The 27,061-nt window shown below is 39.6% G+C and overlaps 1 protein-coding gene across 1 annotated transcript; it reads left to right on the plus strand.

The window, feature by feature from the left end:
* Positions 1 to 7,134: 7,134 nt before the first annotated feature.
* Positions 7,135 to 7,934, plus strand: LOC133824822 (uncharacterized). Its single transcript, XM_062257799.1, has 2 exons — positions 7,135 to 7,465; positions 7,528 to 7,934. Exons 1-2 carry the CDS (start codon positions 7,135 to 7,137, stop codon positions 7,932 to 7,934), a joined length of 738 nt encoding a protein of 245 aa, XP_062113783.1.
* The last annotated feature ends 19,127 nt before the right edge of the window (positions 7,935 to 27,061 follow it).

The raw sequence follows: 27,061 nt of genomic DNA on the forward strand, positions 1-27,061 counted from the left end.
CCGCCACTATGCCCAGCTGTGATGAGATTTTTGTTTGTCTTTAAATTGTATAAGGGTTGGAAGTGACTTGTTTGAGGAGTACATTACAATGATAATATTTATTTGATCAATATAGGATTGTAGGACAAAGTGACTTAGAAGCAGGTCTAAACTGCTTGGAACCTAGGAATAGGGGGCTTAGGAGCGTCCCTTTGGACAGAGGATAACGATCCTAAAGAGGTAGGAACTCAACTTGGTTCTTGGACTTATTTTATATGTAGTAGATTGTATTAAACATATTATAATTTTGATATTTATAAAATGTTCGAAAAATGCAAAACTTAGTCTGCATGTTTTCTGGAGTGTTATGAGAGTATTGTGTGCTAACTATTTTTTATATATACATATTGATTCAAATTATGATTATTTTGGGTTTTATTCAAATGAAATCATTATGCTACCCAATTTTCTAAAATAAAATGGAATATATTTCTTGCTAGTCATGTTTTCCTATAGGTGCTTATATTAATGAGAATCATAGTGATCATGATTTGTGCATGTTGTTGTTTCACGACCTAGTCTTTGTATCATCATTGGAAGATTAGGTGTCCACTCATTTGTAGGTGTAAAGACCAAGCTTCTGTATACAGGAAGTGTTATGACCCCTCCCTCTTGTGGGGGTTATCAGGTCCGACTACCCGGTTTAGGATGTCAGTTTTTCTATGGTGGGTAATGAGAACTAGGTATCTAGATGACGGTGTGATGTGATTATTTTTGGTTTCTCGCTATCTTTTTTATTATACATGATGGTATGTGTTTTGTTTATAAATCTAACCATGCAGGGGTTTTATTAAATTTTTTGTCCTATGATAATAGTTGCTTTCTTACTGGGCTTTATAAGCTCACCCCCAATATATATCTCATTCCAGGATCCCAGTGGCACGATGTTGATAAGGTGACTCATGAGTAGGGCTAATGTGATTTAGTCGAGTTCTATTTATTGCCATAGTCCTATCTTATGAACATTGTTTATGTACTTGATTTGTTACCTTATGGTTTGTATCTCTTAATTACCTATGCAATAGTTATGAATGAAGGATGATGGATGCTAAGTATTATTTTGGTGCTTTATGACTTATTAAATTTAACTATTTGGTGACTACATAACTGTGGGAATATTATTATTCTATGTATACTTATAGATTATCCTGCTTCTATTACTAATATTCGTATATATGATTATAAACTAAAGGATCATTTATATGGATTATTTTAAAACAAGGGTCAAAGTTTGACCTTTGACCACCCAAGTTATGGATATTACAAATCTGCACAGCCTAAGGCCCAGGTCATGATAGAGAAATGGTATCAAAGCCAAGTTTAAATACCTCAGAGTGTGTCACCAAATAGTTTAAATTTATTTTTAATTTAAAGTATTTTGAAGTATAAAGGCGTATATTTATAGATAGCACTAGTTAGCTTTTGATTTACTGGCCTAAGAATTTGCCTCTAAATGGAAGGACAACAAGGAGAAGGTCTGCAGGTGATGTCCCTGAGGCTGGGATTCACCCTCCGTAAGTTGCATTCCCTATGAACGCCATTCTTGAGGCTTTAAGAGGCATTCCTACCAAACAAATGGATCCAGCTACTCAATAGAGGCATCACTTCCACATTTTCCATCGGATTGAAATGCCTAAAGATGGACAAGATTCAATGGTGGCTGGAAGATGGTCGAGGAAAATAAAGAAGAGCTTTAACATTATGGGAACACGTGAAGAGTATCAGGTTACTTTTATTGTGTCCAAATTGGAATGAAGCACACTGGATTGGTGGGAAGCCTTAAGTAAGATGATTGGAATTAATGAGATGACTTGAGGAAATTTTGAAAAGGCTTTGAAAAGAACAACATTTTAACCCATCTTGTAGGAGAACTTTATTGGAACATTTGATTGCTTAAGATCAATGATAGGTTGATGAGATCATGGAAGGACTAGTCAATGATGGATGTGAGTGAATGAACTCTACATAGAGTTTGTAGAGTTAACCTTTTATGTTTATGTTGGTGTCGTTGATCAGTCTCTTTTGATTGAAAAGTTCATGACTCAATTAAGGACTACAACACTTGATGAAACCATTACCCTCACCTTTAAAGATAGGAACGAGTGTGTGATGTTAGCCTTGTCAACTAAAGTTCATTATAAGGAAAAAATTTGGAAAAAAAATCTAACCAAAAAGAAGGAAAAGCATATGGTCAAGCCTATGCTCTTGGTGGTGGTGATGTGTAAGGAGGAACAGTCCAATGAGTTGTGGGTGGTATGGTTCTTATCTCAAACTCTTGGGTTTATGTATTATTTGATACAGGTGCATCACATTGTTTTATATCCTTATTGTTTGCTAGCATGTTGGGATTAAGTTGGGAAAGTTTTAGTCCTACATTGTAATTGAGTGTACCTAAAGGAGGGCATGGGGAGGTATCCACCATCTGTAGATCAGTTTCAAATGTGTTTTAAGGGCCTAAGTTGTTAGGGAACTTGACAGTGTTACCTAAGGGACAATTCGATGTAATTCATGGCATGGATTGGTTGTCTAAGTACCAAGTCGTTGTAGATTGCTCACACAAAAGGGTGACTCTTCTAACTACAAGTGGAGATTTCATTGTATAATGAGTCAACATGAATGCAGTAAGGTAGAATCCTATCCTTAAGGCATATTTAGGTGGGAAATGAAACTTAGAGTGTCATGGGAGTCTCTTTGCAATTGAGGATGGGTCTAGGCCTGTATATAAGTTTCCTTGGATATTCGTGGTTAGTGGCTTTTCAGATGTGTTTCCTAAGGATTTTTTCAAGACTACCACCTGATAGAGAGATCGAGTTTTGCATTGATTTTATTCCCGAGACTCAACCTGTAACGTCCCAAATTTGCTAATAAGGCTTAGTACCTTGATTAGTGTGCCAAGAGGGCATAATCAAGGCACTGCGTGGCATACATGATTTATTTGGTAATATGAATATATGTGCATGTTTATGTGTATTAAATATGCATGTGGGCCCGTTTCTGTTAATAAGGGCATATTTATAATTTTGACCTGTTGAGGGTATAAATGTGATTATATGTGTTAAGTTTTTGAGACCACATTATTATATGGATATAATTGCGATATTCAGCTCGAGGCAATCTTAGGGAGCGGATTAGCAGAATAGTCACAATTGGGTCAAATGCCCGACTCGGGGTGAGCCAAGGGTTATTTTGGGGACTTAGTGCATACCTGGGATTTATTGGGTAACAGGTAGTTATTTGGTGATTATTTGGGCATGTCAGGATTAAATGGGATTTTATTGGAACACTTGAGGATTAGCGGGAAATGTGCTAAATGACCGGTTTTCCCTTAAAGGAAATAAGAGGCTAAGGATATGTTTAGGGGAATTTTGGTCTTTTGTGTTAAGAGATAGGCTTTGGAAAGTATACATGAAGTGCCCAAAAACACAAAACCACTAAGGGTTCTCTGTCTCTCACGTTTACCCTCTTTCTCACTCTCTTTGGGTAATTTTGGAAAGCTGAAAAAGAATAACATTGATTCTCTGAAATTTGGGGCTAAAACTAAGGAATCAAGCTAGGAGAAAAATTGGAGTTAGCTCAGGGGTTGAAATCCTATCTAAGTTAAGCTAAACAACTTGTTTTCTCTGTGAATTTCCATGGCTAATATAGGTTTTGACTCAATTTCTATTACCCTCGTTGTTAACATTGGATAGGGGTTTTGGTTATATTTTTAGGTGATTGTATTGCACTGAGTGTATTGTTGACGTGTAGAGGTTCAATTCTTGCTATGATGCTTGTTTATGTTGGATTTTGATGATCTGGGCTCAGGGAAAAAAGCATAAAATTTTTGGAATTTATGAGTTCGCGAGGTTGCGACACGGTGCTACTCTTGAGCGTCGCACGAACTCAGTTCGCTAAACTGCCTTAGCACTGTGGTGCTGGGCAGGGCATGCTGCGACGCATGTCCAAAGTTTTGCCTTAGAATTCTCTGACTTGTAGAGGGTCGCGGCGCCTCTAAGTAGGGCCGCAGTTCAAATAGAAAATGTGGGCAAAATAGGGTTTTTAGGCTCGAGAACTCAAACTTAAGTGCTCGAGAAGGATTCTACTACCCGATTTAGTACAGTTTGAGGTCCCAAAGGCTAGTACATTATTTTGAAGCTTTTAATTGGTTTAGGCTTTAATGATTATCCATTATCTCTTTGTGACTAGGTTTACTACTAAGGGTCGGCATTAGGGATCGTGCTCGAGACCGTCTCACACGTTCAACTCGGGACTCGAGGTAAGAAAACTGCACCCGAGTTATAATTGGGGCTTGGATACCTGTTAATGAGTATGTATAAATATATATGTGTGATTGTGATTATATTTATAGTTTAGAATATCTTATAGGCATGTTGGTTTATGATGTAACTGATTATGCAATCTGCCATCTATCTGTTTGTTTATGTGTGATTTGAATGCCCGGCCTAACGAAGTTGGGGCTGACGTTAAGTTTGTGGAACACAGCCTAGCCTAGGTGAGCCAGGGTCAGCTATACAACGGTGTCGGGCCTGAACATTCTTGAATAAAGTGAAGTGTCATTTGCACTTAACTAACTGTATTGAATGCTAAGATTGAATTATATGTTGAACTGAGCAGTGTATGATCTGTTGTTATTGAATTGAACAATTTAAGTGTCTGGTTTATATATTACTGTTCATTTGTATTTGTGAATTAAGCTTTCTTGTTGAGCCTTGGCTCACGGGTGCTACGTGGTGTAGGTAAGGGAAAGGGAAAGATGGATCAACCATGATTTGGAGAGCTTTAGGGGCAGCATGTACATTTGCAGCTGCTATGTAATGTCCCAAATTTTCTTATAAGGCTTAGTGGAGCATGCCAGAAGGGTAATAACTGATTTAATTATGTTAATGTGTGGATTAAATGATTATGCGATTAGAGATGCATGTTTAGGTGAATTAAATGTGCATGTGGGCCCATTTTGGTTAATATGGGCATATTTGTAATTTTTTCCCATTGAGGGCATAAATGTGATTATGTATGTGTTGTGCTTGATACCACAAGATTGTGGTGATATATTTGTGATGTGTGATCCGAGACAATCCTAGGGAGCAGAATAGTGAAATAGTCACAACGAGGTCGAATATTGGGCTCGGGGTGAGCCTAGGGGTATATTAGGAATATAGCACGAGTTCGGGGTTACCGGGTAACGGGTAGTGATATACCGATTATTTAGGTATGTCGAGATTAAATGGGGACTTATAGGACTACTCGAGTAGTTAGCAGGATGTGGAAAATGACAGGATTGTCATTGATGGCATTAAAGGACTAAGGATATACTTAGGCGCATTTTGGAAATTATGTAGCTATGGATAGGCTTAAGCTAATCAGAACTCTAGAACTAAGGAGAAACAAAAATAGAAACATAAACCTCAGCTCTCCCTCTTTCTCTCTCTTGTGTACCTCTCCCCCTCTCTTTGGTGTGTTTGAAGCTTTGGTGAACACTTGAGGATTAGGCTGAGAACTGAAGCTGGGACTTCAGTAAAACAAGCTATGAGTGTTGGGGAATTAGCTCAGGGTCGAATCAACAATCTAGGTAAGGATTATGTTATTGAACTTTTAAGTTTCAACTGTGATTTTGTTAAGTTTTTCATAGGTTCAAGCTTTGATCCGATTTTGAAGAGAATAAGAGATGGGTTTCGAGATGCTTATACTGACTAAGTTGCCCAGACAAGAATTCTGAGTTTAATTCTGAGTATAGCAGTTGAATTGGGTGTGATTTGATGAGTGGGGCTCGAGCCCCATCCCTGTTCATCAGGCATCACGACCCACATGAACTCAGAGGCTTGGGAGCCTCCTCGAATTTTGCCCAGACGCCGCGGCCCATGTCCATGTGATGAGAACCCAAAGCTCTCTGACATATGGAATGTCGCATCCCTAATGGGTTGGGCCATGACTCAAATAAGAAATGTTGGCCAATTTAATTTTTTAAGCTCGAGAACTCAAATCATAAGGCTCGGGAAGGATTCTACTACCCAGCTTAGTAGAATTTGAGGTCCCAGAGTCTAGTATGTTATTTTGAAGGCTTTTAATTGATTTAGATCATGATGGCTATTTATCACTACGTTGTGACTAGGTTTTACTGATCAAGCTCAGTATTAGGGTTCGTGCTCGGGATCACTTTGGGTTGTCAGCTCAGGACACAAGGTAAGAGAACTATTTGTGCATGTAGAGAAATGTTGTGTTTAGTGTTGCGTGTATTATTTATAGCCATTTTTTCATTCATGTGATTGTGACTGATCGGCTAAGGCCGGCAGTGGCAATGGCCGACAACGGCAGAGGTCAGGAACAGCAAAGCCCGGGATAGGCGTTAAGCATGTTGAATGCAGGCCAACAAGGAGAGAACCTTTAAGTGTGTTATACACACTCGCTCTATTAAAACTGCGGACTTGGTGCCTGATAGCGCACCCCGATCGGTGAAGGCCACTTTTGTGCTACTATAATGTTGTGCTATTGTGTATTCCAATAGAAACTTGTTAATCGTTTGTTGTCTTTGATTAAGTATTTTTTTGTTGAAATAAATTGTTGTATATTGTTCTTTAAAGTTCTCTTGCTGGGCCTCGGTTCACGGGTTCCCTGTGGTGCAGGTAAGGGCAAGGAAAAGGTCGATCAACCATGAGTTGGAGGGCATGGAGCGATGCATACATGTTTGGCCTACCTAGCCACCACAGTTTGGGTATTTTGAGGAGCGTGTTATAAATGCTTGGTTTTCGTCACTCAAGTCGACAGTAAAGTAACTTTTGAGTTGTAAATATGTTTCTAAACAGTATTTTGGGATCCCAATGTAACATTTTCATGATTTAAATGAATGACCAGCCCTTTTATTCCAAAATCTTATTGAAATGAGTCTTCATTTTATCTAACCACACTTTTTGGTCAAATACTTCGATTTGTGAGCTAATGGCACATTTTAAAATCACATGGTAATGGCTCTGGGGTAGTAGGGCGATACATGCTCGACCGCCACGGCTGACGAATCAATAGGGACTAGAGAAAATTTTGATTTTATGGAACCTTTCTTTTGAAACCTTTGTGTATGCTTTCAATGAAGAAGATCGTAGGATGGTTTTATGGAGTCAGATTAGAGAGTTTAAAACTCAAGATCTGTGGGTGCTTCTAAGGGACTTTAATGCCACCATTAATCAGGATGAACGAGTTGGAGATAGGGTGAGATCTTTTTTTTTAGCTGCATTGACAGATTGTGAGCTATTTGATGTACCTTACCATGGATGTTTTTACACGTGGAGTAAGAACCAGGAACCACCAACCCGGATTGTTGCTAAACTAGATAGAGTTCTTGGGAATCAGGCTTGGATGGATGGTTTCACTAATGCTGTTGTTTGCTTCATGCCAGAGGGTCTATTTGATCATTCTCCGGCTGTTTTATCACTAAGTATGAGCTTAAATTTGGGGAAAAAATGTTTCCCTACTTTAGAATGTGGAAACGGTTTTCAGGATATCAACAATGTGTTATTGAGGCTTGGCAAAATCAGGTGCATGGCTCTCCTATGTATAGAGTGGTTTGTAAACTTAAGAGAGTTAAGGCTGAATTGAAAAATCTGAATAAATGTGTAATAGGAAATATTGGTGCTGCTTTTTCTCAGTCAGAACATGATCTCTATAATATACAGCAACAATTGCATATTGACTCTCAAAATTGTCAGTTGATCAAGGAGGAGGCGTGTCACAAGAAAACCCATGAGAGACTTCAAGATGCTTATTTTGAATTTCTAAGGCAAAAGCTGAAAATGAATTGGTTACATCTTGGTGATGCTAATACTCAAGTTTTCCATAGGAGTATTTGGATGAGAAGATTGAGAAATTATGTCTTGGCTGTTCGTGATGAACAGGGGAAGTGGTAGGACTCTCAACATGAAGCTCAAAAAGCTTTTCTTGAGTATTTTCAGCATCTTTTGGGCCACAAAAAGCTTGGAAGGAAGTGAGTAAAGAGCTGTGTTATTGAAGAAGGGCTGGTTCTCACATCTACTAGTATTCATTCTCTTGTACAGTCGTATGGGAGGCATGAAATTAAGGAGGCCATTTTTGATATTCCTAGAGACAAAGCACCGGGACCTGATGGTTTCAGTAGTTTTTCTTCCAGCAGCATTGGGATTTGATTGATAAGGAGGTCAGTGAAGCAATATTATCTTTACATGAAACTGGGAAGCTATTAAAGGAGATTAATACCACTACCATTACTCTAATTCCTAAAATTCATTGCCCTGAGAATGTTAGTGATTTTCGCCCAATCTCTTGCTGCAATGTGATATATAAGGTGGCTGCTAAGCTTATGTTGACGGTGAGAACTCGTCAACTAAGTTGAGTTGGAAAAAATTATCAAGTAAGGATCGTCAATAAAAGAGCTGTAGAAATTTAAGTAATAACTCAAGAACAATGACAGAATAACAATGGAGAAATCAATCTTTCATTCACTCTCAAGCCTTTGCTACAGTAAATTTTCCAACCCCTGAAGTTCATTTTATAGTAGCCTCTAATGGCCCTGGGTACATGGTGGTCTTGGGGACCAAGTTGTACATAATACTCTGTCAAGAGAGTGGCTTCAGAGGTTGTGGTCGTACATCCAGTACAGGGGCAGGTGTCAGGAGGATGCCTCTACTACTTGTCCGTACCCATGTCTGATGAGTGGTGACAGGCATAGTGGCGCAGGCGGTAGTGGTGTCGATTCTGACTCCTGGCCATAGACGTACGGGCCATCACTCTTATTCCAACACTCCCACTCTCCCACTGGTACAGGTGTCCGTACTTAGTGCTAGATTGTACAAGTATATTCTATTCGACTCGTACTGGAGCCTCTAAGCATTGGGCTCTCAAGGTGTAAGGAATGGGACCCTTGGTGCGTGTAATGGTCGTGGCGTGAGGTGGGGATGTCGGGTCCTTGGCACGAGATGCCTGAAGCACCCCGAGGTCACCCACGAGCCTAAGCGATAGGCATATGGCCTTGACGGATGTCTACGGATGCGTGGCGAGACACCTTCCTTGCGATCCCCTTGGTTGTGCGGCTCCCTTGGTGCATGGCTTCACTCGTGTGGCCACCATGTGGCGGGGCTCCTATTCCTTCGCGAGGCGGGGCACACATCAGGGGCCTCTCTCGGACGCGAGGTGGGGCACGCATCAGGAGCCTCGCTCAGACGCGAGGCGGGGGCTCGTTCGGACGCGAGGCAGGGCGCGCATCAGGGACCTCCCTCGGACGCGAGGCAGGGCGCACATCAGGAGGAGGTGGGGCCTCGCTCGGACGCGAGGCCAAGGCTACTTCGGACGCGAGGCCACGCGAGGCCGATGCTGCTGGGTTGTGAGCTTGGGCACGCGGGGCTTGGTTCTGAGCATGCGAGGCCGTTGTGAGAGGGTCGCGTCCCGAGCATCTCGTGGCTCAAGCACGCGTGTAGGCCTTTAAGGGACCTCACCACACGACTTGGTTCTTTTATGGGCGCGGAATACTGAGCGTCTACAGCTTATATGTAGTAGACTAAGGAAGGTATTGTCGAGTTTGGTTGCTTGGAATCATGGTGGTTTTATTCAAGGTAGATCTATAGCCCATAATGTGATGATATGTCAAGATTTAGCTCGACACTATGGGAGGAAAGGAGCTAAGCCGAATTGCCTTATGAAAATGGATCTTTGGAAAGTTTATGATATGCTGGATTGGGATTTCCTTGAAGAATTGCTGGTAGCCTTTAAATTTCCGGAACAATTTATTAAGCTGATTATGGTTTGTGTGAAAACTCTGGAGTTTTCTATTTTGCTAAATGGGTCTTTACACGGGTTCTTCAATTCAAAAAGGCGGCTGAGACAGGGAGATCCGATGTCTCCTTTCCTGTTTGTTTTGGCTATGGAGTACTTATCGAGAATCTTGAAAAAAATTGCAAGGGACAAGGAGTTTCAGTTTCATGAGAGATGTGAGAATCTACAACTCAATCACCTTTGTTTTGCTGATGATGTGGTTTTATTTTCTCATGGTGACTTTAAATCAGCTTATAAACTGCTTCAAGGATTTGAGCTATTCTCTCAAACTTTGGGTCTTTAAGCTAAACATGCTAAATCAGAGCTCATAACCAGCGGTATTCAGGAAGTGGAGGTTCAAAGCATTCTATTAATGCCCAAATTGTAGCGAGGTAACCTTCCTTTTCGGTATCTTGGTGTTCCCATTAGTGTAAAACACTTTTCCTACAGTGATTGTGAGGGTTTAATTGCTAAAATGGTTGATAAAATTAAAAGATGGAGCTGGAAAACCTTATCCTTTGCTGGTAGACTCACTCTCATTAACTCAGTTTTAATATCCTTACACATAGTTGTTCTTCCTAGGAGAGTTATGTGTAGAATTAATGAGATTTGTAGAGGGTTTTTATGGAAGGGTGTTGTTGAGTTTGGAGGGTCGGGGAATGTTGCATGGGAGTATGTTTGTCAAAGCAAGTATAAAGGAGGTTTGGGTATTCGAAATTTTGATCTGTGGAATTTAGCAGCCTTAGGAAAAAATGTGTGTGATATTGCAGCGAACAAGGAAAACCTTTGGGTTGAATGGATTCATTCGATTTATCTTAAGGGAGAGTATTGGTGGGATTATGAGTCTTCCTTGCAAGCTAGCTGGTATTGGAAGAAGATTGTAGCTGTGAAAAATAGACTGAAGGGAATTTTTCCTTATCATTCTTTTATCTCAAAGAAGTATAACCTTAAAGAAGTTTATGATCAACTGAAGGGAGTTTTAGTTAGTGGGAACTTGGCTTGAAACAAAAGCTAGACTTCATCATATTGGAGTTGCTAGTGATTCAATGTGTTTAATATGTGGTAATGCTCGGGAAGACGGGGTTCATCTATTTTTCTCATGTTGTTATAGCAGGAGATGTATCACTAAGAGTAAACTTTGGTTGGGTTGGTTTTCTAAATCTGAAAGCTTGCATGGTCTTTTGCATTGGCTAAGTAGAGGGAAGGGCATATCTCGATTTCGGGGAGGGATTTTTGCTACTAGCGTAGCTGCAACTGTCTACCATATATGGAGAGTGCGTAATTCAGCTATTTGGGATGGGAAAGTTATCAGCCTTGATTATATAGTCAGTTGTATCAGAAGGGATATTAAAGCTAGAGGAAAAATTGTACTACAGAATAGAATTAACATGTTGGATAGGAATTGGTTTGGGGAATTAACTGTATAGTTTCATTTGTTTTTAGTTTGGTTGGTGCCCCTGTTGGGTTACTGTTGATGTACAGGTTTATATTGCTGATGTATTTGGTGTTTGATTAATGAAATTTCTTACTTACCAAAAAAAAAAATTGATTTTTCTTCTTAGGATGGCTTAAGTTGTAATTATTTTTAGAGTTTTAAATGCCTTGTAAACACTCATTTTTGGGATCCAATGTGTAAACTCAAACCTTTTAATGAATATAGCTATTTCTATGATCAAAATATTTTAACTGTAATCCGTTAATTAACCTTAGTAACATGTTTATGTCCAAATGACTTTGTTAGCAAGTCCTGCACTATTTTAAACTACACAATGTAATGGTCTTGGCTATCCAGGGCCTTACAACTTGGTATCAAAGCAGTCTAGGTTTAAGGGTTCTTGAAGACTGCTGGGCATGTACACTCGTCGCTAAAGACAAGCTCGACTTAGGGTTTGGTAACTATATATGTGATTATATGTTTAACGGTTTAAATGAAATATAAATGCCTAATCTACTTGTTTACTAGGAAGCATGAGATATACTGATAGGGCCTGTCCCTTGGTAGCTATGTGTATATGATGAGGCAAGCTTACTAGCATTGCTACTGTATGTGAATAATTGTTGAAATTCAAATTTGCATTTTAATTGTATACTGTTGCTCAAGTATTGGCATTAGATTGTGGGGTGATTTCAAAATCCTGTTATTATTGCATGATCAGCCGAGTCATTTTCAAATAAACTTGGAGAGTTATGCCTCCAAGGCGATCTGTTCAACTAGCTGGTGTCGAGATCGAGGCTAGAGATGATGACCAGGGCCAGAACCCTCCACCAACCCCTGAGAACTTGCAGCAGATGCTTGCTGATATGTAAGCTAGACTTCAGAGTCAAGAGGAAGTGATTCATCTTCTGAGACAGCATGTTCCACCAGGGAACGCTCCACCAGACTTGCCACCTGCTGTGGCACCAGTATTACAGTAGCCTGAGATCGGAAACAGGGGGGATTTGTTGTACAAAAGGTTTAGGGAGCAGCATCCTCCAATCTTCGAGGGAGGACCAGATCCACTTAAGGCTGAATAGTGGATGAGTCTGATCACCTCCATCCTAGACTTCATGAGGGTGGTAAGTAATGATAGGGTGGCATGCGTGACTTACATGTTTCGACATTATGCCTGTATTTGGTGGGAAGTGTCATCCCAGACTCGATAAGTTTCAACCAGGAGTTGGGATGAGTTCACTGGTTTGGTACATGTTTCGGCAAAGGTGAATGAGTTCACTGGTTTGGTAGTGGCAGCATTATAGTTACTGAGTATGCCCTGAAATTTGACAGACTAGCAAAGTTCGCAACTCATCATGTGCCTACAAATGTAGCCAGGCAAGACAGGTTTGTTCGGAGGCTGAATGCTATGATAGCCCGAGATGTATGGATCGCATTAGTACCTGGGGAGACTGTTGAGAAACTTTTACAGGATCTTTATTTATTTTCATGTAGATCTAATATTAAACAAATCAATATGAGTTAACTTAGAATATGTTTCTAAAATTGAATTCAAAGAGAAACAATGATAGTATATGCAGCATAATGAATGAGTCATTCCTTCAGTTTCTCCAACCCTTGTATCCTTTCTGTCGCAGAGTATAATCAAGAAACTGAATCGATCTTCTATTATCTTCACAGTCTTCCAAAGCATCCTTAGAATCACCTAGACTAGAGTGGGCAATTCTCAACACATGAGATATATACAGAGAGAAGAAGAGAAAATAATAATAGGAGGCTTAGAAAAGGACTTGTGTTTAGAGAGAATTTAAACTATTAGAAAACCAGAGATTAAACTTATGTTTTGACTTCTCTGTAAGCACTCCTATTATAGACTCAATTAGATCATTTATTTAATTAAAAAAAATCAATAAAATAATAGCCAATTAACAGCCCTAGGTCGAAATTATCATGGGTTTTAGGCCTGTGATATTTCACATTTGATTATAAGCCCATTGGACTTAAAATCAAGGTCTGTATTATTTTCTATTGATTTAATTATTGAAATCCTTTATAAAATTAATTATTTATAATTTTAACCTTGATTTAAACTTATTTATTAATTTAGCTACTAATTTATCTTAATTAATAAATCTGACCTAATTTCTCTTTCCTTCTCAAAATTACATAACTCTATGAAACTATCTAAAATTGACCTAGTCAACTTTGATAATTCTAATTGATAATTAAATCAATTAATTGAGACTATCTAGATGATTTTATCCAAGGTACAGTGGGGACCATGGGCCTATGAAATCAAGCTCCAATAAGTTATCATAAATCTATCAAATAAATTTACTAACTTATTAGTTTATCGTGACACCACTAAAGACTCGGAATTGCACTCTTGAATTCATAGAATGCTCGATAACAAATATAGATACGCTATTAATTATCCATTGTTACAACCATAATTGTCACTCTACGATGAGATGGGACTAAAATAACGTCTTACCCCTCCTTGTATTTTATCCTTAAAACACTTAGTTCCTTGTAAATTATATTTCAGTAAACTAATTTAATTACTGAAATGAGATCTCTATCATTTAACACCTTGAACCAAACTAAAAGGAAACCATCGTTTAACTTCTTCATCAGAAGCTATAGATGTTCATATCTATGATTAACACTCCCACTCAATTATACTACCGAGTTTCCAAGATGTAAGTATGAGCTAGTCCGTATGGTAAGCTGATAACGAACAAGTCAAAGAAGTCATTTAATTCAATCACTCATAATACTAACCACTCAGAATTGAGATGGGATTGACCTATGGTCAACTATATGATATGACTAGAATAGATAATAATGGTATGTTTACTTATCTTATCAACTATCAATATCGGTCCTGTCTAATGTAACAAATACATCCGATCTTATCTACTTTGCTAATGTTTTGGAAAGAACATAACACTACAATGTGTAAGTAGATCATTTCTTAGATTGGCAAGTCAATGTAAATCTTGCGCACTAACTAATCTTAGGACTTACTTATTTTTGAACATATAATCATATTTACATTCCACTATGATTACGTCACTATAAATACGATTAGCTATATGCTCGGGATTTAATAGAAGTTTATATTAAACAAATATTCATGAAAATAAAACATATTAGCAAAGTGATTAACCAAGTCAATAAATGATTTCTATTATTTTATTGATAATTAAATGAGATTACAAAGAATTTGGGTTTTAATTAGGGCATAAAACCCAAACAGAGACGACTTATGCCCAGGTGGTTGAGAAGGCCCTCACAGCTGAGGAGGCGGAGAACAAAATATGGAGGAATAACAGGTAGTTACTTAGCGATTATTTGGGTATGCCGGGATTAATTGGGGATTTATAGGACTTCTCGAGGAATTAGCGGGAATGTGGAAAATGACAAATTTTCCCTTGGTGGTATTAAAGGGCTAGGAATTGATCTAGTGGCATGTTGGTCTTTTGATGATAAGGATAGACTTGGGGAAGGAATGGGAAGTAATCAGAACACTTAGCCATTCAGACTTATCTCTCTCGTGTAGCTCTCTCTCTCTCTTAGGCTTGGGAGGTTTCGGGAATTTTTGAAGAGGAAGCTTTGAATTTGGGGTTGGTAATTGAGGAATCAAGCCAGGAGCAAGTGTGGAGTCAACTGAGGGTCGGAATCATCGTTGAGGTAAGGTTTAGAACATGTTTTCTCCATGATGTTTACTGGTTAGCTTAGGTTTTGTGCTAGGTTTAGTTCAGCATGATTATGGAATTGGGATAGGATTCTTGGTTACTATTTTGGGTAATTATAATGTTTATGTTGTGTGTATGGGAGTTCTAGACGTAATTCTAGGCTTAGTTTTTTATTTAGACGAGTTTTGGTGATGTTGGCTCGAGAAAACACATTGGAAAATTCTGGGGTTCGAACTCGAGCCGCGGCGCTATTCGTCAAGTGACACAGCCCATGTGCGTGGAAGGGCTTAGCGGTTCTCTGAAATATCCTAGGTGCCACGGCGTGAGTTGGAGCGCGCCACGACCTGTTTCTCCCAGGTGAAAGCCTCGAGCTCTCTGATTTGTAGAGGGCTACGACACCTCTAAGGAGCATCGTGGCTCAAATAGAGAATATTGGCCAATTAAGGGTTTTAAGCTTAGGAACTCAAATCTAAAGGCTCAGGAAGGATCCTACTACCGGTTTAGTATAATTCGAGGTCTCGGAGGCTAGTATATTATTCTGAAGCTTCTAATTGATTTAGGTTTTGATAGTTATTCGTTATTACGTTGTGACTAGGTTTTACCGCTAAGGCTTGGGATTAGGGATCGTGCTCGGGATCACCTTGCACTATTATTTTGGGACTCAAGGTAAGAAAACTCTTTGTGCCCGTACAGTAGGGCATGATCCGATTATTTGTGCTTATATTATGCTTAGTGTTATGTGCAATTGTTTGTGACTATACATCATACATGTTTTTATGATGGAGTGGCAAAGGTCAGGAGTGGAAAAGGCTGGGATTGGCATTAAACATGTTGAATACAGGTCGTCAGGGCGAGACCCACTGAGGGTCCTGTATTCACCCGCTCGGTTAAGACCGTGAACTTGGTGCCTGGTAACGCACCCTGACTGGCATAGGTCGCTATTGTGAATTCTAATAGAAACTTGTAGATTGTTTGTTGTGTTTGATTAGTTATGCATTTGTTGAAATAAATTATTATATGTTGTGTTGTGAAGTTTTCTTCCTGGGCCTTGGCTAATGGGTGCTCTATGGTGCAAGTAAGGGCAAGGAAAAGGTCGATAAACCATGAGTTGGAGGGCATGGAGCGATGCGTACATGTTTTGCCTACTTGACCGCCACAACTGGGGTAGTTTTGAGGAACACTATGTAAATGACTGATTTTGTTGCCTAGGTCGACTGTATAAAGACTTTTGAGTTGTAAATATGTCTTAAACAATATTTTGGGATTCCATGTAACTTTTCTATTGTTTTAATGAATGTTTAAACCTTTTTATGAAATTTTATTAAATGAATCTTTATTTGAACTTAACCAAACTTTTGGGTCAAAAACCTCGATTAGCGAGTTAATTGCACATTTTAAAATCACGTGGTAACAACTCTAGGGTATTAGGGCATTACAAGAATCTACTGTCAAGGATCGATGACTTGTTTAATCAACTATAGGACAAGACAATGTTCTCAAAGATTGATCTTAGATCTGGTTATCATCAGCTAAGGATCAAAGATGAGGATATTCCAACGACAACTTTTCGTACCAGGTATGGTCATTATGAGTTCTTAGTCATGTCATTAGGATTGACTAATGCCCCATCAGCTTTTATGGATCTGATATACAGAGTGTTCAAGGATTATCTACACAGATTTGTGATTGTCTTCATCAACGACATCCTTGTTTATTCTCAGTCAGAGGATGAGCATGAGCAGCATCTCCAGTTGGTATTGCAAAGACTGGAGGAGCATAGATTGTATGCCAAGTTCAAGAAGTTTGAGTTCTGGTTACCTTAGGTGATATTCCTCAGTCACATTGTTAGTAAAGACAGAATTAAGGTGGATCCAGCTAAGATTTAGGCAGTCAAAGATTGGCCAATTCCAAGGAGTGCTTCTGAGATCAAAATTTTCCTTGGACTGGTAGGGAATTATGACACAACCGATGGAGTTGACACGTAAGAAACATGAAGTTTGTATGGTCAGATAGATGTGAGAACAACTTCCAGAATTTGAAGCAGCAATTGACCATTGTTCTGAAGTCTTCCTTCATATCAGGAGAAGTTTATGGTCTATTGTGATGCATCAAAACAAGGGTTAGGATGTATTCTTATGCAGGCTGGAAAGGTGATTGCCTATGCATCATGACAAATGAATGATTATGAACAATGGTACCCTCGCATGATCTGGAGCTAGCAGTGGTGGACTTTGCATTGATGGAATGGTGGCACTACCTTTATGGAGAGAAGTGTAAGATATACACTGACCACAAGAGATTAAAGTATTTCTTTACCCAGAAAGATTTTAACATGAGACAGTTGCCTAGATTTGATGAAAGATTATTACAGTGAGATTCTTTACCACCTAGGGAAAGCTAACGTGGTGGAAGATGCCTTGAGTCGGAGAGTCCTGGGACAATTATTCAATTTGAAGCAAATATCAAAGAAATTGGTAGAGGATATGACTAGAGCATGGATAGAATTAGTGGTGGGCCAGCTAACCAATAGCACCTTACATTCTACTATCTTTGAGAGAATAAATGAAGGTCAATTGAATGATCCTCAGTTAATGAGACACAGAGGGGATGCCCTGGCTAAAGTGGCTAAGGACTATACTTTTTCAAAGATGGGTTTATTGAGGTACAAGGAGAAGATTTGTGTTCTGATGGACTATTCTATCAGAAAAAAGATTCTAGATTAATCTTACACTACACTACAATATATTCATTGAATCAAGTCACCACAAAGATGTATTAGGATCTAAACTCGTTATTTTAGTTGTCTGGGATGAAGAAAGATGTGCTCGGGTATGTAGCTAAGAGGTTAACATGTCAGCAAGTGAAAGTTGAACACCAGAAACTAGCTGGGCTATTGTAGCCTTTAGGTATTCGTGAATTGAAATGGTAGGACATTACTATGGACTTCGTAGTGGGATTACCCAGGACCGTGGGTCAACACAATTCAATTTGGATGATTGTGGATCGGTATAACAAATCAGCCTATTTCTTTTTTGTGAGGACAAATTTTACAGTTGATCAGTATGCTAAGCTGTATGTTAGTGAGATTGTACGTCTCTTTAGGGCTCTTAAGGCAAGGGCTGTGGCGCGTGTCTCCTTCCAGGCAAGCCCTTAGTTCTATTTTGAGGGTAGCGCCGTAGCTAAGCTTCAAGGGCTGCAGCCCTTGGGTGCACACTTGAACATTTGGGGATCTTAGGCATGGGAATGTGGTCTAGAATGCTCGATATCGATTTCACCACCGTGCCTGGTGGAATTCGGATTCCCAGAAGTTAGTTTTGTAATCAAAAACCCTTATCTAAATATTAATGAAACCCTATACCTTGGTTGTGACTAGGTGATAAAATCTTAGGCTCGAGAACGGATCGTGCTTGAGGAGTGTTGCTCGTAATCCGAAACCGCAAAGATCAAAGGTAAGAAAACTGCACCTGGTTGAATATCTATGATGGGACTAAGGGTTCCCTATTATGTATCCTTGAAAGGATGGTATTATGCCATGCAAGCTAATTAGTGAACCAACGGCCTAAGGGTGCCAAGGGTTACACTAGCGCACAGGGCGCGGCTTGGCCACTGGTAGCCGAGGACAGCTTAATATGCACTGAGCTCGGTTTAAGCGGGCCGAAGTCAGTGGGATAAACAGAGGGTGCGGCCTAAGTTGTCGGCCCTGATTATTATATGATATGAATGTTATAAGTGTTTGATTGCATCCATGATTCTGAATTTATGCTCAATGATTAATGTGGATTATATGATGAGAGTCCATGCTTAGCGAGTTTGTTATCTGTTATTACTGCTTGTGTTGCACATCATGTTTTCTTGCTGGGCCTTGGCTCACGGGTGCTACATGGTGCAGGTAAAGGCAAGGGTAAACTTGATCAGCCTTGATATGAAGAGCTCTGCGAGCGGAATGTACTTGGCCAGCTGCTCAGCCGCCACGGTTGAGGTTTAGGCAGGGACACGAGACCCAGAGATTGTCTATTTTGCCTTAGTATGGCTAGTAGTTGTTTATGTATTTTTTGGAAGTCTGTAATCCAACTTTCAAACTCTGTTTCTTTTGGGATCCCATGTATATAACTATTTAATTATATGAAATGAAACTTTTGAGACCAAAACCTTTTTAACCCTAGCTCATACATGTTTAGTGACACGTTTTTAAATTAATGAATTTATTAGCAAGTCTTGCACCTTTATAAGTACACAGTGTATCCAGGGCGTTACATTGTTGGTCTCATCCAAGGCGGTCCTGGCCTCATCCAACTCTACTCGAATATGAGCAATACCAAGGATCTAAGCTATGCAAGACTACAGATAATGAATGATGAAGGGTTAGATATAAAAGCATGGAACTGAAGGAGGATAAGGATAAGACTTACGATAAGAGTCATCCCCAATGTACTGTCGAGGACGGTCACCGAGGGCCTTGTTACTATGGCATGCAGCCCTTTGGCACTGACCAAGCTCGCATGCTTCATCAAATGGTTCATGATCTCCTGATATGAACCACAGAGAGGTTATGGATATTTCCCCAGCTCAAGAGGAGGAACTGGGTTGGTGGTAGTTGGGGCTACGGCTTGGACGACCTACAAGATAGAAGCGGAGTTGCGAGGAGTTGGTGGAAGAGCTTCTAGGGTTGTGACTACTATGACCTGAGGTTGCTGGTGCTTCTGGGCAGAGCTAGCACCTTTGTCTTTCGCATGAGATTCAGTAGCGGCTCTAGCTCATGGAGTGGTTTTCTTCAAAACCCTCTGCTTCTTTTCGTTTAGTCTGGTTTTGAATGCCTCCTTTAGATTCATGTCTTCCTCTGCAAAAAAGCAGGCTTAACAATGAGGTCCAAGATGTGTTAGTCAAGATAATACAAAATAAAAAGTAACAGAACAAGAACCCTACCCTCCAAACTAGAGGAGGAAACTACTACGATCAAATCTGAATTATGGTCCAAACTTGATAGATCCTCTAACTCTTGGATTAATGGGAAAGGGGGAGATTCTAGCATTACTATTTCATGGGACCTACTAGGTTTAGGCTCTTCATCTGGACTAGGCTCGTGCTCAGCCTGCCTAATACCCAGGGTAAATGAACCATGACACAAGGAATTCAATGATAGGAGGTTTGTACAATGTTGTACAAAAATGGTGAACCTAAAATATGAAGTGTTATCTACTACTGCAGTATATTTGGGGTAGGAAAAATCATGGCATACAACCAGTTGGTTGATGTACTAATGTAAGGTCACATTCAGGTCCGGGTCTACAGGATATCAACTCACAAGCTGCCTCGAATTGAATCGCACTAGCCTAAAACTGGCAGCAGCGTGGTTTATTTCTCTATCTTGATTATCTTGGCTAGAGGTGTCGTCTGCTACCCCGATTCAACGCGAGCTTAGCTAGAATCATGTATGTCTTCAGAGATCTTTGTTTTACACACTAACGGTGTGACCTCCTCTTCTTCCACAACATCCTCAATGATTGCCGGAAGCTTCTAGGGAGGTCCTCGAGGCTTGAAGGTTGATCAACTTCTAGGCCACCATGGTGACATCATTCACCACTGCCCTAAACTCCTTCTCCTTAGCAGGAGAGTTGGCCAGAGTTTTGCATTGACCCCCAAGGGTCTCAGACCCTCCATTCTTTTGTAAATATATGCACAAGATAATAACTTGATCATAATAAGTTTTAACTTGGTTAAGATAAGGAATTCAAATAAAGAGTTCAAAAGGCTGAGAAACTTACAAGGATGGTTAAAATATTGGTGGGTGTTGTTCTTGAACCTATTTAAGATATAAAATATGTCTTTAAAGTCATTCGAATGGCTGGGGAGGTCGATAACGCTGGCGGACTTAGGAAACCAGGTGAGGTAATAGAAGCCATCAGCACTAGTTTTAGTGTGTGGATTGGCTTTCAGACAGAAAAAAATAAAAGCTATCCTCTGGAGTGGGGAGCTCCAACTCATTCTTGAGTAATAAATGCTTTAACCTCGGAAGGAGGGGATATGAATTCAGGGGGAGCTGAAATGGAGCGAGCTCGACAAAGTTCAGGAAGCCTACAAAGTACTGCTCCAGCAGGAGGAAGATAACTGCCTTCAAATGCTCATCACTCCAGGCCCTGAAGTCTTCCTGCAACGGGTTACATCTCCGCTCTCCAGCCAAACGAGGTCAAGAATAAAATTTCGGACTCATCTCTATCCGATGACTAATAATTATCTTGTTGACTTTATCCTAAGTCATTATTCAAGACATGATCTTCTCGGTCTGAAAGAATCTATCAGGTCCTACCTCGACCTCCCTTTTCATCACAAGACCAAAGTGGGGAATGGTGGTCTCGAGGGTGACCTGCTTATCCTTGCCTCGAGAAGAGGAGCTTCTCACAGTCTTTTTCTTTTGAGGGGCATGACAAAAATTTTAGTTCGCCTGATTACAAAATGATCCATTAGAGACGACCTAGGAATATAACCGAACTCTAATAATGGAAGAAATGGCGACCTAATGTTCTAAGGCTTAATTACTCGACCTAAGGCATCTATGAGTCAAGAGTAGGTTTAATACCTTCACGCATGTTCCCACCCATGTCTCTTGTTCACCAGCCTGAATCTCAAGAAGGTGCTGAAATTTCAAGATTCGTGTGTCAGACGCAGTGGTTTCGAAAGGCGGTTTATTGCAAAACTGCTCCAATAGCGTAACCCTTATGCTACCCAAAACTGAACCTAAAACTCTTGAATCTTCAAACCAAGAAATTCAAACATTCGTCCTATAAACCAAGAATAGCAAAGAGAATAACCCATTTTTTGTGCAATATTTCTAATCATTTCTATTGTTATTGTTTTCAGCCTAGTAAAAACCTACATGGAACTCGTACGCAACCAAAGCAAGGCAAAAGCACTGGAAAATTTTATAAAACTTGTTGAAAAATGAGAAAATGAAATTTAAAATAGGGACTAGCATAATTACAGCTTGGTTTCTTGATCGGCGTGTGAAGAAAGAACAGAAAAGATCTGAGAATTTCTGGGAATCAAAGGATTTCATAGAGTTTGAATATTTTGAGAAAAAGAGAGATAAAAGGAAGTTTCGAATGCAAAGGTGGCTAGGCACAAATTTTGCTCTTCTATTTATATATAAACTTCAGGGAAAGACATGAGCCACACGATTAAAGAAGGAAGAGATCAGAGGGTCAGCATTAAATAAACCAAACGGCTGCAAAAATTTGACGAGACAACTGCCACAATACTCAAAACCCAAACAGGCACCTATAACAATTAGACATGTGTCCCATACTCGAGTGAGTGAGTGGGCATGTTTTCTCATAACATATTTTGAAAAGCCCCTACTGTGTGCCAAAAGTGACATCATGCACGAGCAGGAGCTTGGGGGAGCAAATGTTGTACCCTGAAAACATAAGCTCAACTATCTTGCTCAGGGTATAGCTGGCACGAAATAAATAAAGAAGGCAAGACCTCGAAGACATTTCATTAACTCCTAACCAAACAGTTTAAGGCTATGTGTGTAACGTCCCAAATTATCTAATAAGGCCTAGGGCCTTGATAAGGGGGCCAAGATGGAAATATATGGAATTATATGCTTATATGATATATTTGTGTATGATTATGTGATTATGTGAGTTATATGATAATATAACTAGTTATGCATATTTAGGAATATTGAATATGCATGCGGGCCCGTTTCTTATTAGAAGGGCAATTTTTGAAATTTGGCCCGTCATGGGCATAATTGTATATATGTGCATATATGTGATATATGTGAGAGACCACATTATTATTTGGGTTAATTTGGGTTATTCGACACGAAATGATCCTAGGGAGCGAGTTAGTGGGAAAGTCACAACGGGACCCAATACTTGACTCGAGGCGAGTCAAGGGGCATTTCAGGTATTTAGCACAGTATCAGGTTATCAGGAAACGAGAATGAATAATTGAGGATATATTTGGAGTTAGTGAGATTAGGAGGGAACACCAGGGATTTTGACCATTTTACCCTTAGGGATGTTTTTGGTACCCCGAGCCTCAGGATTAGCTTAAGTAACTTAAGCCTTAGGAAAGCAAGGACAAAAACACAAGAACACTTTGTTAGCAGCAACACCAACCAACTCTCTCTCTCTCTCTCTCTCTCTCTCTCTCCCTCATTCTCTCTCAACTTTGTAGGGCATTCCTTGGGAATTAAGGAGATTTTTTGGTTGAAAGCTTGGGAATTGAGGGCCTAAACTTGGTGATTGGATTAGCTATAGTAAGGAAGACTCATACCATAACTAAGGTAAGCTTTAAACCCTCGTTTCCACTAAATTTATGTATTAGTATGGCTGTTCTTGAGTCTTGTGGCTCAAGGTGGTGAACTTGAGTTTTAATGAATTTTTCATCCAGTTTTTAGTTGGGTTTTGTTGCTGGGAGGATATTAAATTTGTTATTAGGATGGAATTTTTTTTTTAGGGTGGATTTGATTGAGTTTGGTTGGGGAAAAATGGAGGAATTCTTGGTTCACAGGGTCAGGTCGCGACCTTGTCCTTAGGGCACCGCGACCCAACCAAACCCAGAGCCCTTGGGGGCTTCTCTCTGGGAGGCGCGCCGCAACCCTCAAGGTCAGGTTACGACCTGTGTCCCAGTACCAGAGGAAGGGGGCCTCTAACTTGAGGGGCGCGCCGAGACCCTCAAGGGCAGGACGCGGCCCGCCTAGGCTGTTGTATCGCCCTGGATAACAAAGACCATTACACTGTGTATTTGAAATAGTGAAAGATGTGTTAATCAAGTCATTTGAATAAAAATGTGATCCTAAAGTCACAACCAGGTTAGCTTTAAAAGATTTTGATCATAAACGGTTAACTTTTATTAAAATAGACGTTTGGTACATGGGATCCCAAAAGAAGGGTTTAAAAGACAATTTATAAACTCTCAAAAGTTATAAGAAATAGTGGCCACTCTAATGATGAAAAACAAGCTTCTATCCCTGTACTTCCCCTCGGCCGTGGCGGACGAGCATCTAAAAATGTACACCTCACCCCTAGAGCTCTCCAACTCACGGTTGATCCATCTTACCCTTGCCTTTACCTGCACCACGTAGCACCCATGAGCCAAGGTCCAGCAATAAAACCATAACAGCATAACATAATCAATGATAATAGTCAAATAATTCACAAAGAAATAATCCAAATATTCAACAAACCATAAGCATCAGATTAACAACAAAAACATATTTATATTCAATAGTTTATCACATTCATCATACAATACTCAGGGTCGATGCCCTTAGGCCGCACCGGTTCACAGTGGCCGAGCCGCGTCCTGTGCGCAAATTATTAGCCCCGGCTCTCTTGGGCCATTTATTCATGCTCACATGGCATTATCACAGTCATACAACATACGTATTGAAATACAAGGAATCTCAGTCCCAACACAGCCACACAAGGGTGCAGTTTTCTTACCTTTAATTCCGAACGGAGAAAATGAAATAGTTTCGAGCATGATCCTCAACCCCAAGCCTTGGCGATAAACCTAGTCACAGTGTACAATGGAAAATTTTTAACATCCAATCCAAATAGATATTTAGGAGACAAAAACTAGCCTTCGGGACCTCATTTTCTACTAAACCAGGTAGTAGAAATTGTCTCGAGCAACTAGGTTCGAACCCCCGAGCCTTACCAATTCTAGAAACAATTCTAAGGCTAAAATCCCCAGGTGGGTCGCGACTTGGCTTAGTGGGTCGTGACTTGCCCCCAAGTCAGAGAGCAAGTACCCAAGCCAAGTGGGAGGCAGGCCGCGACTTGGCTTAGTGAGTTGCGGTGCACCCCCATCTCCGAGAGTATCCCCATGGCCAAAAGGCCACAAGCGTCGCGGCACCCCAGGGCTTGGGGGTGGCATGCCTCCTTCGTACCCAAAAAATCTGGGTTTTCTCCTCCTTCCCAGCCAAGAACCTCTAGAATTCAAGCCAAATATACCTCCCACTTCCAACAAAAATACAAGAGTGGGTCCAAGACTTTAATCCCTAAATTCCAAGCATGTTATAACACATAAACTTTATCAAAACCACCAGCAATTCACCAAGAAATCTTAATCAACACACTAAAATTCATATCCCAACTCAGCAACAATTTCTTCACCCAAATACCCAGAATTATACATGTTCTAAGCTTGGCAACTACTCAGCTTAAATTCCACCCTATCAAGTTAAACTCTTCAAAAAATTAAAAGACTAAAACTTACCTCAACAGTGGCTGAAGCCTCCCAAGTTCCAGGTTTAATTCCTATCTTAATCACCTCCAATTTCCTTCAAAGAATTCCCTGCCCAAGCCTAAGCTTACTGCCCTTTTCTTCCTTGACTTCAAAGCACACCAAGTGAGTGAGAGAGATGAGAGAAAATGTTTGTAAGATGAGAGAGTGAGCTTTCCTTCAGTTTCTACCTCTTTATGCCTTAGTCTCAAATGATTTCTGAGTATAGCCCTTAATTTCTAGGCAAAAGATGACTATGCCCCTCCTAATCATACTAATCATTTAATTATTCTAAGGGTAAAATAGTCAATTTCCCCCAATTCTCGCTAATTTCTCAAATGTTCCTAATATTTACCCACTAATCACGTCATCCAATTAATTACCCATTATTTTTTCAACGTCCAGTAATTTCCAAATTATTCTCTAAATTCCCAGACATACCCCGAGGCCTCTACCGAGCCCGGTATTGAACCCCGCTGTGACTATTTTTCCAGTTTGCGTAGCTAGGGCTTGGCCCCGTTAAGGAGCATGGTTATTACTTTGTTTGCAATTACTTGATGATGTTATGTGATTAATATGTATGCATGCATGTATTGTCTAACGTATGCTTATCAATATCTGTTTTAGTATCTGTATCTGAATATCTAGTTCAGGGCTTGACTTATTAGTCAAGGACGGCAATAGCGCGTTGCGCGCTGGTCGAAAGGCTTAAGCCCAAATCAACAACATACTATTACGTTGGCTGACCCAATGGTCGTTGGAAAACAAAATAATTTGGATAGCTATATGACTAGTTACCTAGAGCTAAAGGAGAGGGCCCCAAGTGACTCTATTGTCACATAGCTAGGGCATAGGGCCCCCAGGGTTGTACTCTATGGTCAACTATTCAGTGCAACAGCTCCAGAATGGTCCAATGACCATATATTTGTAATGGTATGCATGCATGAGTAGGTTATTACTAATGGGCATGCTAGATAAGTATTTTGAAATCTGTATTTTCTGTTCATGCACATGTTTAAGTTTTCTTGCTGAGCTTTGGCTCATGGTGCTACGTGGTGTAGGTAAGGGAAAAGGAAAGCTTGACTAGCCATGAGTTGGAGAGTTTCAGTGGTGGCGTGTACATATGCGGTTGCTCGTCCACCACGGCCGAGGATATCTCAGAGGAACTAGGGTTGTAGCCCTGATTTGCCGCTTAGGTCGACTGGTTTTAACTTTTAAACTTTAATAACCCTTTTAAATATTTGTATGCAAGAACATTGCCGAAATTTCCATAAACAATTTTGTCTAGGGTTCCTAAACAAACCAATAATAGTGACTCGTGGACTATGTAGATTTTAATCACTGAACCACGTAAATTGTGAGTGTATTTATACTTTTACATTTGATTTACAGCAAGTTTATCTCTCTATTTTGGATTTCTATATCCCGTGTTGACGAAAAATTGCATCAAAAATGTTTAAAATAATGTATGATATGAACATATTAAAAATAATTAACCAAAATATTGTCTATAGCTTTACAAAATATTGCTTCATATCCCATATAAATTGGATGTTTAAACTCTAATATTTATAATATATACTAATAATAGTACTTCTTATAAAAAAACTTTTTATTTATATTAGAAATTTATATTTTTTTCTATTAACATTTGTTAATCACTTGATTCTAGTAGAATTAAAATTTTGCGAAATAATCAAATTTCTATTAAATGTATAGTTTTTTATTGGATAAGATGAGTTAGATATTTCTTTTCTTTTGAAAATATTAGTAGTAATCACATCTAATTTTTATATCTATTGAATTTAAAATTTAAATTTAACTTATACAAACTGAAGAATAAAAATGAAAATTATGTATTGGGATAAAAGAAAAGTAT

The sequence above is a fragment of the Humulus lupulus genome, chromosome 3 (genome assembly GCF_963169125.1).
Source record: "Humulus lupulus chromosome 3, drHumLupu1.1, whole genome shotgun sequence".
Taxonomy (NCBI): domain Eukaryota; kingdom Viridiplantae; phylum Streptophyta; class Magnoliopsida; order Rosales; family Cannabaceae; genus Humulus; species Humulus lupulus.